The following is a 23,981-nucleotide window of genomic DNA, read 5'->3' on the forward strand; positions in this document are numbered from 1 at the left end:
ATATCTTATGAATAAGGTTTTTTCTTCTGTGGATTGTGAAAAAATATATAAATATTACATCATTGTCATGGTGGAAATACCTAGATTAATAGGAGGGTAAGATTTTGGATCCATGTAAAGATGGCCTTACACATACTAGTTAACATTATGCAGAGGATGCACTTTCATTCCTTCTACCCAAAACCCTCCAATAGATATGGTTGGAACCATAATGCAAAATTCACTGAGCATGGCTGCCCTGCCAGATAAAACAGTAATATCAATGAATGTGGAAACTTTCAGATAGTCCCTTTCCACAAAGGGAAAACAGACAGAAAACATGGTAGGCTGCAACTTCACAACTTCTTTAGCAAGTCAAGGAAATTCACAAAGAGGAGTAGCAGAGGAAAATACATGTGAGCTAAATATAATAAATAGTTATTGCTCAAAATAAGAGTATGGGATTCTGTAATTTCTTTTCATGACAAAAGCAAAATTGTTTTTGAATTAGCAAAAGGAAGATGTAAGCCCTTGATTCAGATATTGGGTTACTACCAGTCTCATTTACGGATAACTCAGTCTTTATCTTTCCCTCAAGATTCTCATTTGTCACTTGCTTATAATCAGGGTTCTCAGTCATACACAGAGTTTCTGAAACCTTATGGTTAGCAGAGGAACTGGCTGTGTTATGAACCCCACAATAGAAACTGGATAATGCCACAAAACCCTACATTATTTCCCGAAACCTTCCCCCAGGGATTGATGCTAGCAATTGCCAATGCGTGCATATATAACAGTTTTCATTTGATGAAAAAGATAGAAGGAAATTTATTCACACAGTCCTCTGTCGACAATCACAAGGGTGTTGGGGGGATGAAAGCTGTGGGGTCTGTTTTGCTATTGAATAGTCAAGTAAGCATCTCGTGAGCCTTGGTTCTTTTCTCCACTGCTACCTCACTTTCTGCAGCTCCTGTCTCAGCCAGGACGGCAGGGGCTGCCCCAGTCTATGCAGCAGTTTGGACAGTTCCACGTTATGATCTCGGTAGTAATTAGAGAGGAAAGTTCTAGACTGGAAGGCAAAAAGGAAAAGAAGACTTGAAGGAACTTATTAATTCATTAGATGAGATTGTGCAATCTACATTTCTTAAGAAATTCTATTACAGCATTGATGTCTCTAAAATAAGTATTTCTTTGTATTTTTCCTAAGATATCACTCACTTTTGAAAAGATTTGGCAGAAGAGTAGCAATAAAATAAAAGGTCTATGTAGGTCATATGTGGCTTGTCTTCCATATGGCACTTATTTATTGTGGGATTGATGACGTCTACGTAGGGAGGAAAGCCAATGAGAGGTGTGTAATAGGTATGGGCATACAATATATAATATAATAAGTATATAATAGAATGAAGCAGAGACCAGCTGCGGTACCAAATCCACAGAAGCAAGCTACCAAAAACATATATTTCCTTTAAAATTGTAAATTCTGTAAAATTGGGCCAAAGCATAAAAATAAAAAGTGAACATAAATGATCATATAAGCTGAAATTCATGATTAAAGAAACAACTTGCAACATTACAAAAATATTTTCTCTATTTAGTCAGGAGTAAAATAGATTTCAAAAGAATCATCAAGAGCTTTCTACTTCAAAAATATTGTAAGTTCTCATTACAGAAATCATTATAGTAATCTTTCTTGTGATTCTTATATTCCTAATCAAGTTGGAGTGATTGGCCCTTACTAGATGAATGATTTAAAAAAAGATTATCAAATATATCAATGGCTTTAGTTTATGTTTGCTTTTGTTTCTGGAAAGCAGAAAATTTATAATTGGGTTTTGTCTCTGGATATCACTTACTTCATATTATAACCTACTGAACACAGTTCTGTGTCTCTGACAAAATAGTAGCAATGAACACTTTTCCTGTGTATGTATAGGTAGCAACAGCCCCCACATTGTTTTCCATCTAGTCAAGGTTGTACCGTCTCTCTTAAGCCCTTCCCAATATTTTAGCACAAATGTGTCTCTTTCCTCATAAAACTCCCTTAGCGACTTTTGTGTATACTGTGGAAATGGACTTCAGACAACTACATTTTGTCTTCTACCATTTACCAGGTATTTCATTACATTTCTTCTCTTAAACTAGGTTGTAAACACTTCAATTCTGGATAAGATGTTTATAAAAGTAATGGGAACATTACATTGATTTCTTGGCAGATTAAAGTGATTTCTGAAACCTTTTTGAAATTATGAAGTTCAAAGGTATAGTTTAAGGACCTTCTGGTACTTTTATTTCCATAGTAAATGCCTTCCATCCTCCCTTCACTCACCTTGCCTTAGGAGAGAGACTCATCATATCTGGCTCAGCTGATTGATAACTGTTTTCCCAATCCTCGTCTACCTCCTCACACCATCACTTCTACTGAGAGATTTTTTTCCCTGCTTCTTTGTAGTTTGTCATTGTTTTAGGTATCTTATTATAAATCAGTGACCATAACTAATGTACGCTCCTATAGTAAATTTGAGTTCAAAACTGTTTTATCCTGTATCCTCTCTGTGATATTATGATTTATAGTAAGTAATACATATTTATTCTCTGTCTGGGTTTCTGGCACAGAGCTCCTAAAACCCTTGGAATTTCCTAAGTGGGAGAGTGAGAAAGGCGTCTTTTGTTATGTTAATGAGGTGACTTTTGGCCCCCCTTTAGGATGAGGCTAGTTGCCAGAGGAACCAAACCTGTGAAGAGAGGGTTGGAACTTTAAGTCCTTACCTCTAGGGAAGGGCAGAGGGCCTGAAGGTTGAATCAGTCTCATTGGCCAATGATTTAATCAACCATGCCTATGTAATGAAGCCTCCATAAAACCCCCAAAAAAGGACAGGGTTTCAAGAGCTTCTGGGTTGGTGAACATGTGAAGATGCCGAGTGATGCACTCAGAGAGGACATGGAAGCTCTGTGCCCTTTTACCATACCTTGCCCTCTGCATCTCTTCTATCTGACTGTCCCTGAGTTATGTCCCATTATAATAAACTGGTGATCTAGTAAGTAAAATGTTTCTCTGAGTTCTGTGAACCACTTGAGCAAATAAATTGAACCAAAGGAAGGAGTCGTTGAAACCTCCAATCCATAACCAGTTGGTCAGCAGCACAGGTGACAACCTGGGCTTGCGCCTGGCATCTGAAGTGGAGGGCAGACTTGTAGGACTGAGCCCTTAATCTGTGGGGTCTGATGCAGTCTCTGGGTAGAGAGTGTTAGCACTGAGTTGAATTCTAGGACACCCAACCAGTGTTGAGCATTGCTTGGTGGTTTGGAAAACTTCACTCACATGTTGTAATTGGTGATCAGAACTCTTTACTCTTTATTGCTTAGCTCATTACTATGCATGGTAAATGTTTAATATAATAATAATGCTTATATATTTTACCCAAAATCACTTGTTTAGTGAACAATTTATTTAAGGACTTTACACATTTGGAAAGGAGTTACTGTTTTGCATTTACATTTGAATTGCCTCCCAACAGCAAACAATGGGTATCTATCAATCATCTATTTCTGTTGGTCTGTCTATCTTTTAAATATATAAAACTATTGATAGCAAAGAAAGACCAGAAAAAGGAACCAAATTTACTGTCACCAGTTTTGAAAAGGTTGTATGCCCAGAGATCTACCAGTATATTTCAAAGATTAGGAAAATATTACCTCTGGATCCATGGGTGGATATTTTCGGCCTTTGCTTTTTCCAAGGCATTTGGTCTTTCCTCCTTCCAGTAGCTGACACCAAAAGCCCTTCTGGGGATCAAACCTACAAATGATCAAACATAAATGATTTTATAAAATATAATGATTATAAATTGTATGTGGAATTTTGAGAGAGAGAGCCTCACCGATTGGATAAAGGAAATGCACTTTCACATGCCCATTGCTTCGATTTGATTTAATTCAGTTCTACAAATATTCATTGAATTGATTTGAGAGAGTCTTATTGAGATTAAATAAACTGTTAGTGCTATTTTTGAATATTTCTCCCGTAATAAAAAAGACATATAGATCTTTAGGTCAATCTTATGTTGAAATTGTGAACTTAAGTTCCATACTTTACCTATTCATCCGTAAAAGATCAAGGACCAATCATCAGAACTACAACCCACATAAAAATGACCTTAAGATTTATTTACTTATTAATATGATTTCCTGTCAAAATATATTAACAGATTTCTTTGAAATCATTCAATGGTATATATTAAAGTGACTGAATATAAAGTAAATACACTTATGTGAATATAAACAAGAATTAAAGCTTTTAATTTGGAAAAATACTGTATTTTTTTTACAGTCCAAAACGTTTACACTTCTCAAGGAGGAAATTAAAAATGTAAAAATATAATTTATTATATTTTTTTCAGGTAGCACGAGACATGGGCTGTACAAATAGTGAGTGGAAGATTAGACAAGCTTTTACTTCTTTGTTGAAGGCAGATGATTCTACTAGATAATTCAGGTCCCTATACTCTTCAAGAAAATTCTACTGTTGTTTTGCTCTCCTGGCTGCACAAAGTTACAAATGGAAGAATGTGTGGCCTAATTATTTTGTTTAAACTCAGACATATACGAATTTTTGTTTAGGACTAACAAGATAGGAGAAACGAAAGAATGAACCAAATAAGAAGGGAAATTTTAAATTTATTGCTGTGGGACTTGCTGCATGCATAAAACATCGAAAAGGTTTGCATTTTTGTTGCTCAGCAGATGTTTTAGAAGGATGGAACATAATTGACTGGGATGTAAAGTTAATTAGTTGCAGAATATTTCGTTGCCCTGGGCCCATTCCTATAATACCGGTGCACCTGCAATTTGCCTCTGCACATATGTGAACTCATTTAAGGGGAGAGGGAAATTTTCTTCACAGTTCCCTGCCCAACCTATTATCAGAGACCCGATCCTTGCAGTCCAGGTTGTCCTAGTACACGTTATCAATTAAAATTAAATGCATCACTGGTTAAACAGATAAAAGGAAGACAGAGTCATTTCCAACCTGGACTTTTCAATCTGTTCTTTGCCTATCATACAGTCCTTTCTCTAGTTTTCATTAATTTCCCCAGAGGAAAAACAATTCAGCCTGCTGTGCAAAATGAGATGGGGCAATCGGCGTAACGGTGCCCCTAAGCAGCATTTTCCGCCACAGGATGAGAATATTTAACTGCGTTGAGGTAAAATACAGATCAGGCAGCAAAGCCAAGAAATTTCTTCACATGCTGAGAGTATCTCCTTTGCTGTCAGGTGTGCAGAGGTCTCCGGACGGGCTGCAGTCTCTCCTTGCTCTCTACAGCAGCTGCTTGGAGGCAGAGCTTAACACAACCTGAGCAAGGACAGCCATCCAGGATGCTGAAAGTCATTCTTTCAGATAGGGGTGTTATAACCTAGAGTCCACATGTTTTTGCTGTCCTGGTTTCATTTATTGCATTGGCAACATTATATAGCCAAAGTCTAGCAAAGGGCATTTATTCTTTCTAAGTTCTGTCAATCCACTGTTTCATAGTTTCATTTTAGTAGGCATGAAATGGTGACATTGAGATGCAAAGCCTTTCTCAAATAACAGTTAGACAACTTTGAGGACATGAATTGGTTGCCACACGAGTTCCTTTCTTATACTGAACATCACTACAGTTATTAATTTTTTGTGAGGTGAGACATAGTAAAAACCATATATTCTGTACTTGTTTGTAATCTCTTCTTTAAATGTATGGTTTTCCAGCTCTACAGAACCATAAGCAACTATTTGTAGTAGACAGGCTAGAACCATTCCCTAAACTGCCGCATGGAGGCAGGGGAAGTCACGCTAACATCAGTAACGATTACTGCAAGATATGTTACGGCCGCTCCGTCTACCTCATCAGCAGGGGCATGCCTGTGTTGTTGTTATTGCCATGCGTAGGGAAAAACTTCATTAGGGTTGTTTTAGTGCATGAGGAGCAACTCAGTCTTATTACTGCTTTTCCTGTCCCTCCATTACCCTCCCTAATTGTCTAATTGCTGATTCTAATCTGCTGTGAACTGGAAAGTTATATAATCAGGCTTGTTAGAATTTTCTCTAAAATTTAATAGGCTTTATAGCAGGCCTTGTGTGACTGTCAAGTCCAGGCCCTTTTAAAATATGTTTTTGCTGCTCGGAGGTTTTGTTTTTGTATGTTTGTTATTTTGCTTCTTTCCATTGTTTTTCCATTTTTAATGACCAAGTGTATGGTTTTATTTTCCCAAGATGAGTGCAACAATGTCTCCCTAGCCACATTCTCTTCTGCAGAATGCCCTTGCCCCTCCGCATCAAGAAGGGGAGGCTCATTTCCCTCCCCTTGGATTTGGACTGGGCTTTCGTGACCTGGTTGTAATCAGCAGGATGTGGAGTAAGTGATGCTGTATGACTTGCAAGGCTAGGTCAGAGAAGGCTAGGGCTCTCTTGGACCTTGTTCCTTGGATACATCGCTCCCTCTCAGAAGACAGCCACTGCACTGTGAGAAAGGCACACAAGAGGTCTTGTCCCATTGAGCTCCGCCTTTGAGCCATCCCAGTCCAAGAGACAGAGATGTGAGTGAAGAAGTGAACAAGTCTCCAGATGATTCCCGTCCCCAGCCGTTCGAGTTATACCCAGATATTCATGTCTTCCCAGCTGTGGCCCCAGGTATTATGAGCAGAGACAAGCTGTCTCGGCTGTATCATGTCTGAATTCCCAGCCTGCCGAATCCACCAGCATAATAAAATGACCGTGGTTATATGCTAGTCAGTTTGGGAAGGTCTGTCATGCAACAATAGATAACTGGAACATTATACGTGATTATATTTGGTTACACATAATTTAATAAATACAGAGTGAAACATGAATGTATCGCTTTCCCAATTCTGCCTGAAATCCTGCTACCTTCACAGAGCTAACGACGGGCATCTGCATTTCCCTACTAACTCGTAAATTACTTGGAGGAAAAGACTACATCTTTTTCACCTGTGTAACTTCAATTTCTAGGACACTTTCTGCACAGAGTAAGCATGTAAGAATTCTACCTAACCAAACTGATAGTGGGAAAAAGCTTACAAAAAGGGGAATTTGTGACATATCAAATTTCTATAATACTTTATAAGATAAGGTATTCCTGGTCTTCAAAAGGGAGACACTACATGCATAATGAGAATATTCCTTTGACTGCTTTTGAGTAGCATAATGATGTATAAATTCACGGCTAGTAGTAATGATGCTATATACACTCCTACCAGTGATAATTTATGATGGCAAATAATGGAAATGAAATCAAGCATGAGAATAGACTCACGTTAGTGCTTCAGAGTAATTATAATGAGGTGTAACTCCCAGAAACTTCTGGACTTCATCCATCACAGTAGCTGGGTCAGATCTCAGCTGCTGTCCATCAATAATTAGCAACTGTAAAGTCAAAAATAGTCACTTTATGAAGAACAAAACTAAATTAAATACACTGAGCTGCCACCTTTGGCCTGGTATGACCATCAATTAGAATCAGTGTGAACATGAAGAAAATATGCACTACTTAGAATACATTTTAATGTTTGCTGTTCTTGTGTCTTCCAAATAAACAACAATTAAAGTTTGCCACCGGCATCATTTATAACCCTTAACTAACTTGACTGTGAATCAGAAATAAACATAGATACTCTCTTCATTTAGTTGTGAAGTAGAAACATGATTTTCCGTATGTCATGCAATCAGATAATTAGTCAGCCTATGAAATCCCATAAGCTAATCTTGGAGCCAAGGGCTTAGAAATAGTGGGCCCACAGTTGAAAATTACCCATCTATTCTCCTTACAAACTATGACAGAGAACTCAGCTTCCAGTTGTAACCTTATCTGGGATGTAGAGTATAAACGATATGGACACTTTCCTCAAATCCTTATTTCTTGTTCTATTCACATTCCTGGAGCTGATATAGCACTTTCCATTTTGACGGTCTAATGGGTGACCACCTTCTTTCTCTGCAAGAGTCCCACAGGACAGACGACATGAGTATCTGCACATGGTGATCCATAATGGTATCATCTAACTGACTGCTCTGCCAGTAGCTGAGAGTTACTGCTGCCTATGAATCACGTGATGTCTCCCGTGTGAGGACTTAGCACTTTGACACCAGCTTCTATCCAAAAGAAGATCTCAAGAATTTGTTTCACAGCCACTTAATATTTTAATACTGTTATTGACATTAAAAACGCAAAGATCCACTCCTTTTTTAGGTATGTTCATCTCTGATTATAAATCACTCTCTGTGGTAATGTTAATTCATATTTTCTGTTTGTCAGTGCAACATAATCATGATAAACAGAAGAAATTAATTTCAGGACATTACCTGAGAAGTAGCAAAGTAAGTTAGCCATCTTTCTATGTGGACCGCATACCACCCAGGTACTAGGCATCTCCTCTGCAAAGTTTTTAGGTCCGATGGGGCCCAATGTCCTGTTGTAATAACTTCATAGAAATTAAACCTCAGGGCAGCTGGATCTTCATGTGATCGTTGGTGCTTTAACAAGAAATCAGTTGTAAAATTAATTTTCTTTATGCCCGCACCGGTACGTGTGCACATGTGTGATGTGTGTGTACATATGTGTGTGTCTTTTATCTCCAAAAAAGTAATGAAAAATGATTGATTATAGAATGAAAAATAAGGTAAAAAGTGCATATATTGAAACTTAGGCATTGGCATATTGCTTTTTAAAGTACAAGTTTTCCATAGACATCAAATAGGATGCAGACAGGCCTGTGGTTGTCCTCATGTCTGGAATATTTAGGTGCAAGGAAAGAGATAGAGTAAAAGGACTTTCTTCACAGGTCTGATTAGAAGTGAAAAGACGTCAGGAATCAGACAAACCAAGCCTGATGAAAAGAGATTTCAACTGGCAAGAGTGGGCATGCTCATTGTTTCATTACAGCTGCCCTTGTGGGTTCTGACACTTCCCCAACATCCCTGGGTGGCAGGTGCTATCAGCACAGAGAAAGCAGATGTCTGTTCCCAGTGCTTGTTTAGGTGTCATATTCATGTTGACGTTGTCTGTGGTCCTTTTGTTTTGCTCTCACCAGGGTTTCCATCTAACTCTGCTGGTTCCCAAATACTGTTTCCCTACCTCTTTTCAGTACCACATGCTCTCATCAAACCTTCACTGGTCAAACACAACAACCCAACACAATGAGAGATGAAGTTAATAGTCAATACAATTTCATGAGCACTCAATATGCTCCTCACTAGACAAAGAACTGAAATAGACTCTGGAGATAAAGAGAAGTAAGTAAGACATAACTGCCATCTTCAAAGAGATCAAAATCTTGTACGAGAGACAAGAGATTAACAGATTGTAATCAAGTTGTATCTTTGACTAGAGGTATCAGCTATTTGCTGTGATAGCCAGACCAATAAATCTTTAGTTCTGAATGAAAGATGAAGGGATCTTTTTCAATGGTTGAAGCTTTTGAGCTAAAATTTAATGAGAAAGATTTTGATAAGGAGAAAAAAATAAACATGCAAACTAAGAGAAGTTTATCTCTAAAGTAAGTTTGCGTGAAGGTAGATGAGATATGGGGGATGGATGAACCAATTTTGTGAGATATCTAAAAGTGAAGATAAGGAAAATTTACTACGGGATAAGGATGGAAGGATATTAGGGTCTGATACAATTGTGCAATAGCAGGCCTAATGTGAGAGTTAGAAATAAACACAACTAAAAAAGGAAAGATAGTTAGGAAGTTGTGAGTGGTTAAAGAGTAACCAGTGAGTGGTAGAATGGTAGAACTAATCATTTTGAAGCCCTCTCATTGTGTATTTACTGACATTCTTAATGTATATACATTATGCTGAGTATATAGAGATTACGTAACACATTTAATCGGTAAAATGTGTAGAAAGTACATAACTTGAATAAATATAAATATACTGTGTGCGTATTAATACAGTAAGGCTAAAATTTCTATTTTAAGCAGTGATAACACGGAACTGTACTTGACCTGCTCTATACTGACTTACACCAGTTTAGTACCAACTTCTCTTTATATCCCTGCAACTACGATTAGCAAAAAAAATATGACCAGAAGTCACAAAGGAAAATATTTTATGGAAAAAAAGAGCACTACAGCTCTTCTATGAAGCCCATTATAAAAATGTGGGGTAGAAATTACAGTGGCAGGTGACGTTTGTAGGAGTTTCTGAATTACACCTGCTGAGTTTTGGATTTATGGTATTTACCCAGTAGACAAGACCAGCTAAATAACAGGCTGCATTATTTTGAAATGTAGAGCCCTTTGGGGACCCTATTCTTAGCAATATGGCAATAAAATGTATTACCGGAAAAAATAATTCTTTTCAAAGGTGTATGTTCAAAGAATTTACTTGAACAAGCAGACATAGATTCTCTTTAAATGCTTTAAGCCATTTAAATGGTTTAATCTATGTGAAAAAAAACTTCATATAAATCTGCCTAAAGTAGTGACCGTGCCCCCTGCTAGGAAAATGTGCAACATTTTGCCTCAAGTGTTTGCGTTCAAAATTTTAAATTAAGGCTTAACATCTCAATGCTTTTGGCACAGTTTTAAAAAAGTAAGTTTATCTTGCTTTGCATTATGAATTTTCACAAAGTGAGAAAGGCACATTTTTATATCTTGAGGAAGATACCGACTCATGGATTCTAATAATAATTTCTGAATCTTGCACCCAATTTGTGTGTTCCACTTGGATCCCCAACCACTTGCAATCCCAATTTGCAATGTCATATTTTTCTGTCCATCATTATTTGTTTTCAATTACATATGTTTATTGGAGAAATTTTGAAAAGTCAAGGCAAAGAATGAAGAAAAACCTAAAATTACTTGTTATCTTACTATGCTCTTAAAAAATTCCCTTTTAATCTTCATTTTAGCATTAATTTCTATATGCATTAAACATATACATGCACAAACACACTCGTGTCATTGGGATTTTAGTACATATACCTTATTACCACCACCCTAAACTCAAGATCACTAACTTCAGTTAGCCTTCATTGCTGTAGGCAATTTTACATTTCTCTGCTCAACTTTCTCTCACTGTCGTAGAAGAGTTCACATCCCCTTTTGTCTCCTCAAACAGCTGCCTCCCAAATTCTCCGCCTCTTTTTCATCAGCTTAACTCATTCTCAACTTCTCAAAGGAAGAAGAGACCATCACAGTCACTTCCATTTCTCCATCCCAGACCTTCAAATTTCCCAGCACGTAAATTCATCCCCTCTTCTGTCCCTTAAGTTTCACTGTGGGGGTTCTTGATAAAGTCAGAGAGTCTATGGACTTGGATCTGCAAAAGAAAGGCCCCTTTATTTTCGGTAACCTCTAAATGAAATTTAGCATTTATTGTACCTGTGATTTTACCACCAATAAGAGTCAGTTACTTTTCCATCACATTACCGGTGTTTCAGATATATCAAAATGTTTATGCTCATCATGACAAGCTACAGGAGTACAGACCCACAGTTAGATTTTGCCATTTGATGATACTGATTTGAAAAGTATTTTGATAATTACATTTCAACATAGTTGTTTCCTCTGTAGTTCTATGTATTTAGTTTTATGCTTTTCTGAAATGGAGCCCATAGACGCCACCAGGCTCCCAGAGGGGTCCCAGTACCAGAAAAGTGAACAACTCTGGAACCAGAGTGCTCCCCTCCCACGTATGTTATTTCCCGTAGCCATCCCTTCCAGGCCTCTCAGGATCCTCACAGGATTGATTCTTCATTTCCTCTCCAGGGCCTTTAACATCTCCCTTTCTTTGGAAACATCACAATTCAAATGGCCACAACCATAGAACACATTTTCCTTACGACCACTTCAGCTGCTATGTAATAAACGTGTGTTGTGTTTTTTCCCCTTTGTATCACATTTCCTTAGTGTTTTCCAAGCGCTGCCTACATCTCTTCATCCCCACTTAATTATTCCAAGACCCAATCTATCTGGTTTTGCTGTTTTCACTCTGTTGATAAGGGCTCCACTTCCTCAATATCTTTGACCTCAGTGAAAATAATTCAGGCCTTGTTTTGCCTAATTGTTTACTTTCTTAGCAGCTGTTTGACATGTTGTCACCTCCTCCATTGACAGTACTCCCTTGCCTCATATTTGCTGTCACTATACTCCTGGATCTTTTCTTCTACTCCTCTGGCTGTATTCTCTTGTCTCTCTGGCTGCCTCATCCTGCTCTGTATTTTTCTTCTCTAAACTCTCTCTTAGGCAATTTCACCAATTTTGTGGCTTTTTGCCTCTGAGTCACAATTTTCTGTCTCCAGCTCAGACTCTCCCCAGAGTGCCAGGTAACTACTGTTCCTTCAGCATGGCAGTGACTCCACATCTCAGGATCACCAACTGTATCACATCTTTAGCCTCACCTCACCCCCACACAACTCCTGTATCCTTCTTCAGAGCTTCTCTTTTCATATGAATATATGGCCATCATCCATTTGCCCAGATTGGAAATTTGATTCACCTTTGACACTGTTTTCTCACCAGGTTCTGCTCATTTTAACACCCAAACATCTCTTCATACTTCAGACTTCACTCAGTTTCTATTTACTGTCTTTTTCTGTGCTACCTCTATTTCTCAGCAGGACTATTGCAGTAGCCTCTATTTGATTTCTCTGAATGCATGTAGTCATTTGTTCCAACCCAATCCATTCTTTGAATAGCAGATAATGCAATGTTTTCTAAAAGGCAATCTGATAGTCACAGGCTGACAACATTTTTCAGTCTTTCAATTGCTCAAAGAATGGCATCCACATGGTTCTCCCACATGACTTCCAGCCTCTGTGTGCCTCTCAGACTCATCTCTCACAGGTCTCCACCTCGGGCTTTGCTCTCTAGCCACATGGAACTTTTTTAGTTCTTTAAATGTGCTGGGGTTCTTTGCACCCAGTGGACCACACATACTTCTCCCTCTCCCCTACTCTCCATCTGTGCTTAACCAGTTAATACCTACTCATCCTTCAGTTTTAAGTCCAAATTTACTTCTCCAGAAAATGCTCTCATAACACCTTACATACTTCCTCACAGAGCATTCAAAATTTCTAGTTATATAACTTTGTGATCATTCGATTAATATCTATCCACACATTAGAATGACCATAATGTTTTAATTATCATTCCATTGATTAAAACCATCATTAAATGTGGCTCCAGAATATTCCATTTCAGTGTGACACAAATCTATATTATTGGGCGTTTATTTTTCCTTTAGTTGTTATTATTTTTATAGATAGTACTACGATGTATAAATAAAGGAATACATATTTGTCTAATCCTTTGAGGCTTTCCTTATGATCGATTCCAGAAGAGCAACCACAGAACAAAAGGGCCTTTGCAACCCTTTTGATGACTATCAACAAATTAATTTTTAGAAAGTATCTATACATCTTTCTATTAGAATGTTTGAGTCCCTTTATGATCACACTCTTGACAACAGAGAGAATAAACATTACAATGTTTGTTAAGATGATATTCAAAAAGACTATCATTTTGATTTGTATTTTGTTGATCCCTAATTCGGTGGATCATTTTTCACATAAATTGTTGAGCAGTTGCATTTGTGTGTATGTGTGTGTGATTGTCTATCTATACCTTTTGGTTATTTGCTCATTTTTATACTGATATATTTATTTATCAATTTGCAGGAACTTTTTTACAAATTAAGGACACTAAGTCATTTACCATGTATTTGCTAAAGATTCTCTACTTAGATATTTACCTTTAATTTTGTTAATTGTGACAGACCAACACTTTACATGTTTATATAGTCAATCTAGTAATTCTTTGATGCGTGATTTTTTTCTATTATTTTATGTTTGAAATTTTTTGTCCAACTTGATATGTAGTAAATATTTAGCTCTTATTTTTCTTAATTTCTTTTTAATTTTTGGTTTAGTTCTTTTAACATTTGATTGTTCAATACATCGGGATTTTATTTTGACATTCACCATTGCTTACAGTCAAGCTATGACCAAATGCGTTAATAGTGCTTTTCACTGCTTCATACCTGGTACCAAGAGTATGCCCTGTCTGAGGGGTCGATGAGGATGGTGATGATCTTAGCTTTGGGGACCAGAGATGCAGCTCGCTTGGGAGCTTCTTCCGAATGGAAGTAATTAGCACTCTTTTCAAATAGAAAGTCACTTGTAACGTTGGATGGAGTAGGGAAAAAGTCCATATACCTGAAGGTGGAGAAAACAATTCATTAATCTGAGATCTAATTTTTCTCTGCCATACTATGGATACAAAATAATTTGACCATTTTTACATTCACATATCAATTTCTAATTATTAACGTTAGAATAGTCGAAAGAGTAGCTATTATACACACTTTGAATGTGAAAACAACCCAAAGCATTCATGTTCTAATGAATTAGTTATTGTGGTAGAAGGAGTGAGATGCAATAGGTGGGTTGTTAAGGAATAGAAGGAAACTCCTTTAGATTTGGGTTGATGTTCTGTGCTATCAAAATCCAAATCCAGAAAAATTAAGTTTACCCTTGGCAAACAGTGAATTACACCATATTGCCTAGTGAATATTTTAAAATAGCAAATTTATGTTTGCAAATTTGAATGCAAAATTCTTAAATGGAGATTAAAGTGCACAAGAGAGGAAAATGTATAAGTCAGAATAGCTATAAAATACTAAACAGATTAGGGTATCACTGCTCTCCTCTTTTTTAACTTGTGCATAATTTGTAGTGTGTGCAGCAATGCGAACACATCACCGTCTATCTAGAGTAATTAAGGGCTATCTCCTGCCAGCTGATCCTGTGGCGCCTCGGTGGGTTCATTTCTCCATATGCTGTCGGAACGTTCCTCAGTGTGTAGATTATGCAATCAATATGTTCGGAGGTTAATTCAGTGCAAGGTTTTAATTATGTGTGTAACCCTCCTTACAACTCACCACTTCTCTAACCCTCAAATGTTCTAGAAATAAATAATGAGAGCAATTAAGAATTCATATAAGACACTTATTTTCCTCTTTGACATTTGTTATTATGTTTCCCAAATGTGAAGTAGTGAGAAGTCTCATCTATATTCCTGCTTAACAATCTGTGTTCTGTTCGAGCTCATAGACAAGAGAAAATTGCTGCTCTGCTTTTAATAACTTGCATGCAATTCCAAAATTCACTTGGTGTTTTTAAAGTAAGGTGGAATACAGGTATCTTAGGTGCAGAATGGACATGTCTGTACTCACGATGGGAAACCAAATCTGCTCATGGGCATCACTGCTGCCCCCCTCTAATCCTAGCTATCTGAAAAGAATGGGCCTTTTCCTGAGGACAGGTTCCTATGTGACGTTGACATCAAGTTACATGCTACAGAGGTATGCATCGAGGGGACTTTTCCTCAGGGGAGATCTGCCTGGGATACACACAGGGATTGGATATATCCCAGATACACCTGGGAATTGGAAATCAGGGTCACATTTTCTTAGAAAATTCGGATAGAGCTAGAAAAAAGCCCCAGAGTGAAGATCAGTTCCAATATCAGACTTATTCTATTTCATTTAGGGAAAATATTGTGATTTTTAAATTTTTCATAATTTATCAAATGCAAAGTAATATTCCTTTTACGCACATGTGTGACTAGCATTAATATGATTTGGAAATGCTCTGCTATTATTTGCATGACAAATATCAGCTTATATTATAATACACCATTTATAGTCTACATGGTTAATGAAGACACGTGTCACAGAGTATAAAATAAAACAAGCTACTGATTTATCTGTTTCCTCAAGCATCATTGTGAAGACAAATTATGTATTTAGCTAAAAAAATTCTAGGCATCGTAAAATAATAATACGCTTAAGGAGAATTTTAAACATCTTTATGAATAATTCTAATGAAAAATATTCCATAATCCTCTTTATTCAATCATATTAATTTACCAGAAAAATATTATCATTATTGCACTGTCCAAAGTATAGGCAACACTGATTAAACATATCGTCATTATAAATTAATTTCTAATTCACTGTGATAGAATTGAGCACAATGAATTTATTCTGTAATTATGCAGATGCTGTGCATACGTCTATAATTGCTCTGCCGTGATTGAGCGTGTGTTAATAACAGACTTTATTTTTTGTTATTTTTCTTACCAGTCAATTCCCTTGTGATAGTTGTTGCCATTAAAGAACTGAACTTCTTCAAACGTCTTGGGGCTGGGGAGATTGCTGATGATGGAAGGGTGCATAAGAAGAAATAAATAAAGTGCAGTTGTTCCTATTACAAAAAAGGAGGCAAAAGGTTATATGGCAATAAAAAAAGAGACGACTATTATTTTGGCAAAATTTTTGCTCAAAAACCAATATTCAAAAGACCACTTCTTTCGAGTGTCAAAATAATTTCCTTAAAATCGATTAGATGCATTTCATGTAGCAACAACCTAAGGGTTCTTTTACTAGACTTCATGATTCTATTTACCTAAACACCTGATTTAATAGACATACACAGCGAAAGTAAAGCAGACTGATGATGCAGCAAGAGGAGAACTCAGGAATCGGGTGGTTCAATTTCCTTCCCGGAATCAAGCGGCATTCCACACAATATCTGAACCTTGTGGGTCCTCAATTAATTTAAATTCAGATCAATTAAATTAAATCAAACTATTCAACAGATGTTGACTGGTGCTACTCTGTGCAAATCTTTGTAGTAATGACTGGTAATAACTCTTGATAAGAAAAACACGTTTGCTGGCCTCAATAAACTTAAAGTGTATGTGTGGACTTGGGTCAAGTAAACAGGTAATTGCAACATAGTGAGACAGGTTCCATAATGGGAGAAGACCAGATTGCTTTCCAATACAAGAGAAAATGGGTGATTTAGACTTGGGAAGTCAGTGAGGGCTCCTAGGAAGAAGCATATTCTAAGATTCTACCTTAAAAACATAAGTGTTCCCAGTAAGGTTGAAAGAGAAGGGCAGGATTCTGGAAAGAGAGTCACTTGAATGTCCTACCCTGGTAAGATAGTGATCAAGCCTGGTGACTGAGGTACTAGGCTGAACAGCTGGCTGACAGAACCCGCTGAGTTTATACATCACAGAGGCTCAGATGTAATCTCTGAACCTTATTTCCATTTGAGTTAGGCCAAGGTCTGAGGGCCACAGCAGAAAGGATCATAAAGTGACTGAGCCTTCATAGCTCTCATAAATCAAAGTTTCCCTTCTGGAAAAGGTTATTCCTTTTGTAACATGTTGGACTTAGGAGAATCTGTTGGATTTCCTGGCTCTGGGAGAGCCATAGATGAGCTACACAGGTGGGCTGGCAGAACAATAATCATTGTAGCTGGGGATCTGGAAACAGAGAAGAGCATCAGAGAACTGGCATTTTGTTCTAATATATCTTAAGCTCATAAGAGCAAAGGTTGCTGTCCTTTAAGTATTAATGAGATTGCCACCTGTTTAGATCCTCACAGCTTTACACAACCACCAAGACTGAATAGAGGTATGACTGGTTAAAGGAAAGTAACAACAGATCCAAGAGGACCAACCATTTTGGATGGAAGACATGTTAAGACATCAAGTATGGGAGGCTCCTAGTAAAATGGGAGGGCAAAAACTAATAAATGCCCTTAATGAGATTTAATCACTAATTTAAAAAGACTTCTAAGAATTAAAAAATATGGACTCAAACCATATAAACTCAATAAAAAAACTGAAGGAGTCGTAACTAGTTAAGAAATTAATTAGAATCCAAAAAGACCAGGCAGAAGAACTAACTCAAACACTGAAAAATACAGACATGAAAATTATGAGGGGCAATAGCAGTCTCGAAGAACTGATTTGCTTCTGAAAATAACAGAAGTTCAAAAAGGAGAAAACGCGAGAGGAGGAACAAAAATGTTCCCGGTAGAAGAAATAAATTAGAGATCGAGTAGTATAGAGGAGTAGCTGGAAGGGGACGGGCAATCCAGAGAGGGGTTCTTTCTAGATCCTTTTTAGGGTGGCCCTATATGAAAATGTTTAATTGATGGTAAGAATGAAGCGTGTGTGTGTGTGTGTGTGTGTGTGTGTGTGTGTGAAAGAAAGAGAGCGAGCGAGACAGAGAGAATGCGAGAGAGAGACTTTTGAGACACATAAGAGAGTTGAGAATATTAGTAGTTTCATATCCCTCAGATGTTGATAATGGATGCATCCAGGATACAGATAAAGGAATATTTTTGAATTATTGCTGAATATCACAAAATGAATAACCTCACTCAGTAGCCTGTACAAATGTTTAATCACCCTGACGGTCACAGAACGGCACCCAGATCTCCCTGGGCTTCAGAAAGCCAAACCCTCTCTGCTCTGAGCCATACACCTTCATGCCGCCAGGAGCAGGACAGACATCAGGAGGCTTCTGAAGGGAGGAGAAAGTACTTTCAGCTAGGGATAGCAGACACGTGGCTTGATATTCTTATAATCAGCCGTAAAACCTGGGTCCACCATCTCAAAATGTATATACTTTTTATTATCACTTGTGTTTTCTTCTATCCTTGACAGTCATTTTTATCCAGACTTCAATATAAAGATTTTTGTGGAGGAGATGGGAAAGGCCTCAGACCTTGCAATACTCCAAGAGAAACTTTATCGTATTTTATATACAATCAACTTCCTTTTAGTTTTACCAGACCAAGTTTATGAGGGTGAACCAGTCAGATTATGAGAAATTCATGTTGAAAATGGGGACACTGATCTTCTGGAAGATTTAAGGCCAATGAATTATGCTTTTAGAATGATTGTGCTAAATTTAACCCTTTTGGAAATCCTTTCCTTCCCTGGTAACATCAAAATTTGACCCGGAATCATGAAGGATGCCTAAGTGTCCAAAGGACCTAGAAGGACTATGATTACAACTGTGAGTGACAAAGCCAGGCCTCTCCCCAGTCTCTGCCCCACTTTCAGCTGATGGGAATTCCCTCCAGGATTCTGCATTGGAGAAGTAAGACAGCTCATCCTTCCATTCCCACTTCGCAACAACTGAGCAAATAGGGGTTTGAAGACCACTTTTACATTTCACGTTTACTGCAAGGGATGCATGGGCCATGTTTAAGTTGCTTAAAGACAACTTTGCGTCGAAGGCCAGATCCTCACATTTACCTGTGCCCACCCACCAGGAAATTACAGCTTCTGACAGCAGCGGGAGTTTTGCCACCTGAAGTGATAAGGAGAACAAAAAAAGGACTCCGGACTTCCATGGTTGAATGGATTTTAAGAATTATCGTAACCATTTTCACATTAAAATAGCATTTTCATAGCATATAAAATATTATCATCCAATTTCTTTGTTTTGACTTGTTTGTTTGTCTTGGGAAAACCAAAGCCAGCTAAAAGCTTTATCATTCCCATACTGGTAAGTCAAAATTAAAATATAAAGGGATAAGTTATTGTCTTTCTAAATACAAACAACAAGGAGGAAAAATAGATTTATACTTAATAACCTGTAATTTTCTAGCAGAACTAGGGAGTAATAATATTTAATGACACATGATAGAAGATACGCCTTTAAATTAAATTTTTAACATAATTTTACAACACAGGAATGTTTGATCTCTTCAGTAGTCATTCCAGAGTTAGCACTGCTATAACGGAGTTTAGAAAATTAATGCACATTTTAAACAACAGCAACAACAAAAGTGATACATCTGGAAATACGGGCTTTTTTCCCCTTCTCTGCACGTGTGTAACTTGCTATTGTAACACAATTTATATTCCTGGTGGAAGAAAAGATTTCAACAACCAATATCTAATAGTCTGGAAATTTTGCCCACAACCTTTAAAATGATCTACTTGCTTGTATTACAAATATTTTCATCTAGGCCAGGCTTATTTATTGTGACTGTTTGTTCTCTGTTATGCTTTGTGCACTCACTGATGAAAATGCTTCTAGTCAAAGTGGTGAATTCAAAACACAGCAACTCAATAAAAACTTTAATTAATCGAGACATGAGTAAAGTGTATAAAACTGTCACATAGTGAAGAAAGGATAAAATATTCTAATTGAAAGTGTCATCTCATTGGTGAAATACTTTCACTCTCTTTTACTACATCCTTATACACGTGTCCTTCAGTAAATGAGCAAATACCCAAGGAAAAAATGCCTGACGAACCTCAAGTGTAGAGAAAATAAGTCCAAATCATATTTATGCCTAATAATTATTTAAAAAAATCAAACCACACAAGTAGAATATTTGAAAGTAATAATGGCAGTGGCTTTGAAAAAACCTCAATTTAAGACAGATATGCAACGTAAAATAGTTTGAATCAAGTCAAAGCACTTTTATGAGAACTTAATTCAGGAGTTAATTAAGCAAAGTGACAAAAAGTAGAAATTAAAAATCAGATACCACAACTGTGACACATAAACTTAGTTGTTAAAAATTAGGACATCTGTAGAGCACTTTTAAAATCTATAGATAACAATTTAGTCCTTAAGTGTAATTAGTAGCCAGCATTAGGGTCCCTTTGAAGTTCATGGCAGAAAGATGATGCTTAGGGATGAAGAGTGAAGAAAATAATGAACTTGCATGGGTGTCCAAATATTTCACAAAGCAAAAGCTAGTCCAATAACACCATAGAATAATATATTTCATGATTTAAAAAAAATAATGCAAGCACCGCAGTTGGCTATTCTTACCTGTTTTTTGTGGCCCAATTACAAGGAATTTTGGTAAGTGGTCACAAGTTTTCTCTCTGGACCAGATGTCTTTGTGCCGTTTATCATCACATGGATTCTGTGAGAAGGAAGAGTAATACATTTTATTGTGTAATGAATGACTGGCTCTATTCCCTATAAACTGTTCAAAAGACAGAACCAAATTCTTACCTGATGCCCTAGAGCAAGGAGTAAGACCCTGTTTTGGCTCTCTGATTTCCAAATGGTTTCCTTACAAAGTGACTGGCGCCTTCTTTTCCTTCAGGTCTAGAGGTCTGGCTCAAGCTGATCCTGCCTTCATCCTCTTCTCATTTAGGTTCTAACTGCTGAGATCCCACTTTGTTCTGGATTCATGTTTTACTTCTGTATACCTGAGCCTTAGCTTGTTTTAACCTAGTTTGACCATAGTTTCTTGGATATCTGGCTTAGTCCTCATCTTTTTTATGTTTCTTTCCTCAGAGGTTAGAATGTCATCCTTGAATGCCAGACTTAGCCAAATTTTCCTCTCCTTTTCACCTGTGTGCTATTCTCTGCTGATCCAACCACCCTCTAAGTTTGGCTACACCCCATAAGCTGACAGCATCTGGATCAATATTTCTAGCCCCTACCTCCTTCCTGAGCTCTAGACCTATATTTTAAATTGCATATGTGTCATTGCATTGTAGAGGTGGTGAGGAAATTCCACAAATAAAATTTATTTTCGCAAATAAAATTCTTTCTAAAAAACATATGTTGGGCATTAAAACAACTATAATTACATATTTATTATCCAAATATTAAAAATGACTAATTATAGTTCATGTTTGTGTACTTTAGCCACATCTTTCTCTAATACCATGTCACCAAAGTTCCTCTGAAGAATCATTGTTGGCACTATGATCTTGTTTTACCTTTTCATAAAATTGCCTGCAATTCTTTTCCAGTTGCATTCATGGTTAATAAATCTGAAAATGCTGAAACTTTCAATGGACGCTTCTCTTATGCCACTATATTTTTAACTGGGGAAATATTTTCTCCATTTGGTTCAGATAAGTTCAGAGCAAATTTGATTAAAGAGAAGTATTTTCAATTCTAATTGTTTTCCATATTGAAATATCTAAATATTAGAGACCAAACATTTTCCCATTTATTTTTCATTGGGAGTGTCTTTCTTTGACAAATATTTTTCAAGATAAAACTTATCAAATAAGTTCTCTTTAATTATGATTCTTTTGACTATTTTGCCAAATATAGGTGCTGAAAAATCATAGACTTCGCAATATTATTCCATTCTGACACAGACTATAAGTCTATCTAATTAAAAATAGAAAATCCATCAAGAAATGCTTATCACAGTTGAACTTCCAAAGTTCAATTAAAGAATGCCAAATTAAACCTCCCATTTCATTTGAATTCTCATTGCTTAATTAGCTTAGTTTCCTCCTGTCTTGCTTTGAAGTTTTTTTTTTTTTTTTAAATATGGGGAAAGGCACTAAAGGAAGAGAAAAATGTTATTTAAACATATTTTTTCTCAAAATAATATTTTTCTCAAAAATAATATTCAGAACCAATTCTTCTCAGTGTCCTTATATAGACTGAAGGGACCCAGATCATCCTGACCCCACAGATATTAACATTGACCTACTATATTGATGACGTGATGTTAATTGGACCTGGTAAGTAACAAGTGGCAAGTTCTCTGGCTGCCTTGGTAAGATGGGTGGACTCCAGAAGCTGGGAGATAAACCTGCAAAGTTTCAGGAACCTATCACTTTGGGGGTCTTCTGAGCGCCAGTGGTCTGGAGCATGCCAGGACGTCCTCTCCAAAGTGCAGGGTGTGTTATTGTACTTTGCAACTCCTACTACTAAGAAAGAAGCACAGTGCTTGCTAGGCCTCTTTGGGTTTTGAATGCAGCATTTTATTGCACTAGAGAATACTGCTCTGAGTTACCGACTGGACAATGCAGAAAGCTGCTAGCTTTGAGTGAAACTCAGAACAAGAAAGAGCCCTACAAGAGGTAAGGCTCAGGTACAAGCAGCCCTCCCACTTGGACCATACACCCTGGCAGACCCATGGTACCATGGCATCTGTGTATAAATGAATGCCAAAAATGGAGTTTTGGTCAAGCCCCAGAGGAAAATCACAATGTAGACCCCTAAGGTTCTTCAGCGAGGTGTGCCATCTGCAGCAGATAATTTAAACAGTTACTCCTGGTATGCTGCTGGGCCCTGGAAGAGACAGTACTTGTCATGAATTTTTAAAGTCATCATGTGGCCATAACTGGCCAAGATAAGCTGAATATTGACACACCCACCAAGTCATAAGTTCATGTGCACCCAGTAGCAATTCATTGTAAGATGAGAGTGGTATATCTGGGATTGCTCTCAAGCTGATCCAAAAGCTACAAGTAACCTCTACAAACAAGTGACCCAGACCCCCATGTCACCCATCACTCTTCCACCAGTGCCTCTCCATCAGCTCATTCCTATAGTTTCATGGCAGGTTCCCTATAATCTGCTGATGAAGAGGGAAAAATCCAAGCTTCGTTTGTGGATGGGTTGACCCATATGTCGGTAGAAGCCTAAAATGGACTGCTCTGCACTATAGCCCTATTCAGAAAGGTTCCTAAAAACCAGTGGCTAAAGGAAAACTTCCAATTGGCAGAGGTGTGGGCACTGTCCCCCATCTACTTTTCTGTGGGTAGACTAGTAGCCCAAGGTAAAGATGTAACAGACTAATAGGCAGTGATTAATGTGTTGGCCAAGGGACTTAAAGGAGCAAGACAGGAATTTCAAGGCTAAGAAATTCTAGCATGTGGATGAAGCTATGATAGTGACAAAAAATTGTGATGACTTTTGGATTGTACATTAATGTACACCAGAGAATATCCAGTGTAGAAGAGTGCTAAACAACCAAGTCGACAGGACCACTCAGCCAGTTCCCAACATTCCCACCAGTCACCTAACCCCTGTCCTCAGCCAACCCAGTGCTGGAAAAATGGGCTCATGAATGGAGTAGCCATGGTAGCAAGATGGAAGCCATTCATGGGCCTTCTTCTCTCAAGTCTGCTAGTTACAGCTGCTGCTGAACATCTGCCCTGTCAGTAACAGAGACCAATTCTAAGTCCCAGAGGCAGCACTATTCTGCCACTTAGCAGAAAATTGATTACGATGGACACTTCCATTCTGAAAAGGGCGGTGATTGATCCTGACCTTAGTTGACAAATATTCAGAGAATGGATTTGCCTTCTCTGCTTACATGGCCTTGGCCGGTACCACTATGCAAGCCCTCACAGAGTGTCTGACTCATTGATGTGATATCTCACATAATATCGCATCA

General features: G+C 37.5%; 1 protein-coding gene across 1 annotated transcript in view; it reads right to left on the reverse strand.

Moving 5' to 3' along the window:
• Positions 1 to 928: 928 nt before the first annotated feature.
• Positions 929 to 23,981, reverse strand: part of NDST4 (N-deacetylase and N-sulfotransferase 4) — a 223,467-nt gene continuing 200,414 nt past the window's right edge. The window contains exons 7-13 of the mRNA XM_046657247.1: positions 20,645 to 20,741; positions 16,127 to 16,250; positions 14,024 to 14,198; positions 8,339 to 8,509; positions 7,293 to 7,402; positions 3,676 to 3,778; positions 929 to 1,048 (exon numbers count right to left, since the gene is read on the reverse strand). Coding sequence (XP_046513203.1) covers positions 929 to 1,048; positions 3,676 to 3,778; positions 7,293 to 7,402; positions 8,339 to 8,509; positions 14,024 to 14,198; positions 16,127 to 16,250; positions 20,645 to 20,741 — 900 coding nt within the window. The remainder of the gene's footprint in view (positions 1,049 to 3,675; positions 3,779 to 7,292; positions 7,403 to 8,338; positions 8,510 to 14,023; positions 14,199 to 16,126; positions 16,251 to 20,644; positions 20,742 to 23,981) is intronic.

This window comes from Equus quagga, chromosome 3 (assembly GCF_021613505.1).
Source record: "Equus quagga isolate Etosha38 chromosome 3, UCLA_HA_Equagga_1.0, whole genome shotgun sequence".
NCBI lineage: Eukaryota > Metazoa > Chordata > Mammalia > Perissodactyla > Equidae > Equus > Equus quagga.